This window comes from Gekko japonicus, unplaced genomic scaffold (assembly GCF_001447785.1).
Source record: "Gekko japonicus isolate JY-2015 unplaced genomic scaffold, Gekko_japonicus_V1.1 scaffold2249, whole genome shotgun sequence".
In the NCBI taxonomy this organism is placed as follows: domain Eukaryota; kingdom Metazoa; phylum Chordata; class Lepidosauria; order Squamata; family Gekkonidae; genus Gekko; species Gekko japonicus.
In genome coordinates this window covers 154,885-156,405 of record NW_015173741.1, presented here as the reverse complement: position 1 = coordinate 156,405, position 1,521 = coordinate 154,885, and the positions used below count along the sequence as shown (strand labels likewise).

Sequence of the window (1,521 nt, the reverse complement as noted above, 5' to 3'; positions counted from 1 at the left end):
TAGTGAAGGGCGGGATATAAATCCAATCTCTTCTTCTCTTCTTCTTCTTCTATCTCCCTCCCTCAAAGGAAGCCCCATAGCCTCTCCACTCTCCACTCAATGTCCTGAGCCAGAATAAGCAGAGAAAAAGAAAGGGGCAGAGGGGCTGCAAAAACAAACCTCCACAGATTGGGGGGGACGGGATGGGACACGATATAAAATAACTAGTAATACTGACAGTGCAATTCTACACAAAAGTTATTCCAGTCGTTTGAGGTTGCAGTCGTTTAATGTAATACAAAAATCTGTGTGCTTGCTCATGGACGCTTATAGAAAAACCTTAAAATATTAATAAAAATCAATAACACGAAGGTCAAATGAGATTTATTTGTAAGATACCCACGAGGACTTGTGAGGGGTATCTCATTTCCCCCTGTATGCCCCTTTCCTACAAGAAGCCTCATTGCATCTCATTGCATTTCCTGCTTCCTTCCCTCCTTTTCCACCCACCCACCAACCTGTCTTTAGTTGCCTCCCTGAATCTTTTTCTCTCCTTCCCTCCCCCTGGCAGGCTCTGCTCGGGAAAAGTTTGGGTAGCAAATTGGTACCAGGCCGGTCCCCAGCAAGTCCTCATCCATCAGGAGACATGCCAGTGAAGGGAGACAAGAGCTTTTCCAGGGTTGCTTTGGCTTTTCCTCTGCTGTCCCCTACACTTTACAGAAGCCAAAGTGTGGACAATAGTGTGGTTTTCTAGCACCCCTCCCACAAATGGCCCTGAGGTTACATGTGCTGTTTCTATTATTTGGGCGAGCTTTAATTTTACCAATTTATACACACACACTCCATATTTTTCTGCAAACACAAGACTTTCTTCAGGTTTACAGAGAAATTCCCCGTCTGTCCCTGCCTCCATTTTGCAGATTTAGTTACACACAATCTGTGTCCTGGTACAGATTTATATTTGTTCTCCTCCATGTGACTGAAGTAAGCCTCCCATTGTAAATGAAAAGTTTTCCGTACACCAGGCATTCATACATCTTTTCCCCTGTGTGGGTGCTTTGATGGGAAATAAATAATGTAAGTTGTCCTATAGAAACTTTCCCCACATTTCAGGAATTAATATGAATTCTCACCTGAGTGTGGGGCCATGACCCACGGGTAGAGCATATCTCTGACATGCAGAAGGTCCCAGGTTCAATCTCTGTCATAAACAGTAAACATAATCAGGTAGCAGGTGCTGGAAAGACCTCTGCCCAGGACCCTGGAGAGCTACTGCCAGTCTCAGTAAACAATACTGACTTTGATAGACCAAAGGTCTGATTCAGTATAAGGAAGCTTCATGATCTGATGGGAAGTAAGGTTTGCACAATGATCAAAGTTTTTTCAACACCCCAAGCATTTATATGGTTTTTCCAGTGTGAATTCTTTGATGAGAAGTTAGGTAATCCTTCCGCCCAAAGTTTTTCCCACACACCAGGCATTTATATGGCTTTTCCCCTGTGTGAATTCTTTGATGGGAAATAATGTATGTTCTCCTGCTGA

At 43.6% G+C, this 1,521-nt stretch overlaps 2 protein-coding genes across 5 annotated transcripts in view; one reads left to right on the top strand and one right to left on the bottom strand.

Moving 5' to 3' along the window:
- LOC107120690 overlaps positions 1 to 1,521 on the top strand; it is a 190,185-nt gene that overhangs the window by 102,380 nt on the left and 86,284 nt on the right. The gene's annotated exons all lie outside the window — the stretch shown is intronic.
- The window catches only part of LOC107120691 (zinc finger protein 850-like), a 40,020-nt gene that overhangs the window by 35,920 nt on the left and 2,579 nt on the right, over positions 1 to 1,521 (bottom strand). The window contains exon 2 of one of the 4 annotated variants that reach the window (XM_015423457.1): positions 1,320 to 1,521. This exon is cut by the window's right edge and continues 855 nt beyond it. The exons of the other annotated variants lie outside the window; for them this stretch is intronic. Within the exon in view, the coding sequence (XP_015278943.1) occupies positions 1,379 to 1,521 (143 nt within the window). The 3' untranslated portion in view covers positions 1,320 to 1,378. Of the gene's footprint in view, positions 1 to 1,319 lie in introns of those variants that run through there. 4 annotated transcript variants of the gene reach the window in all.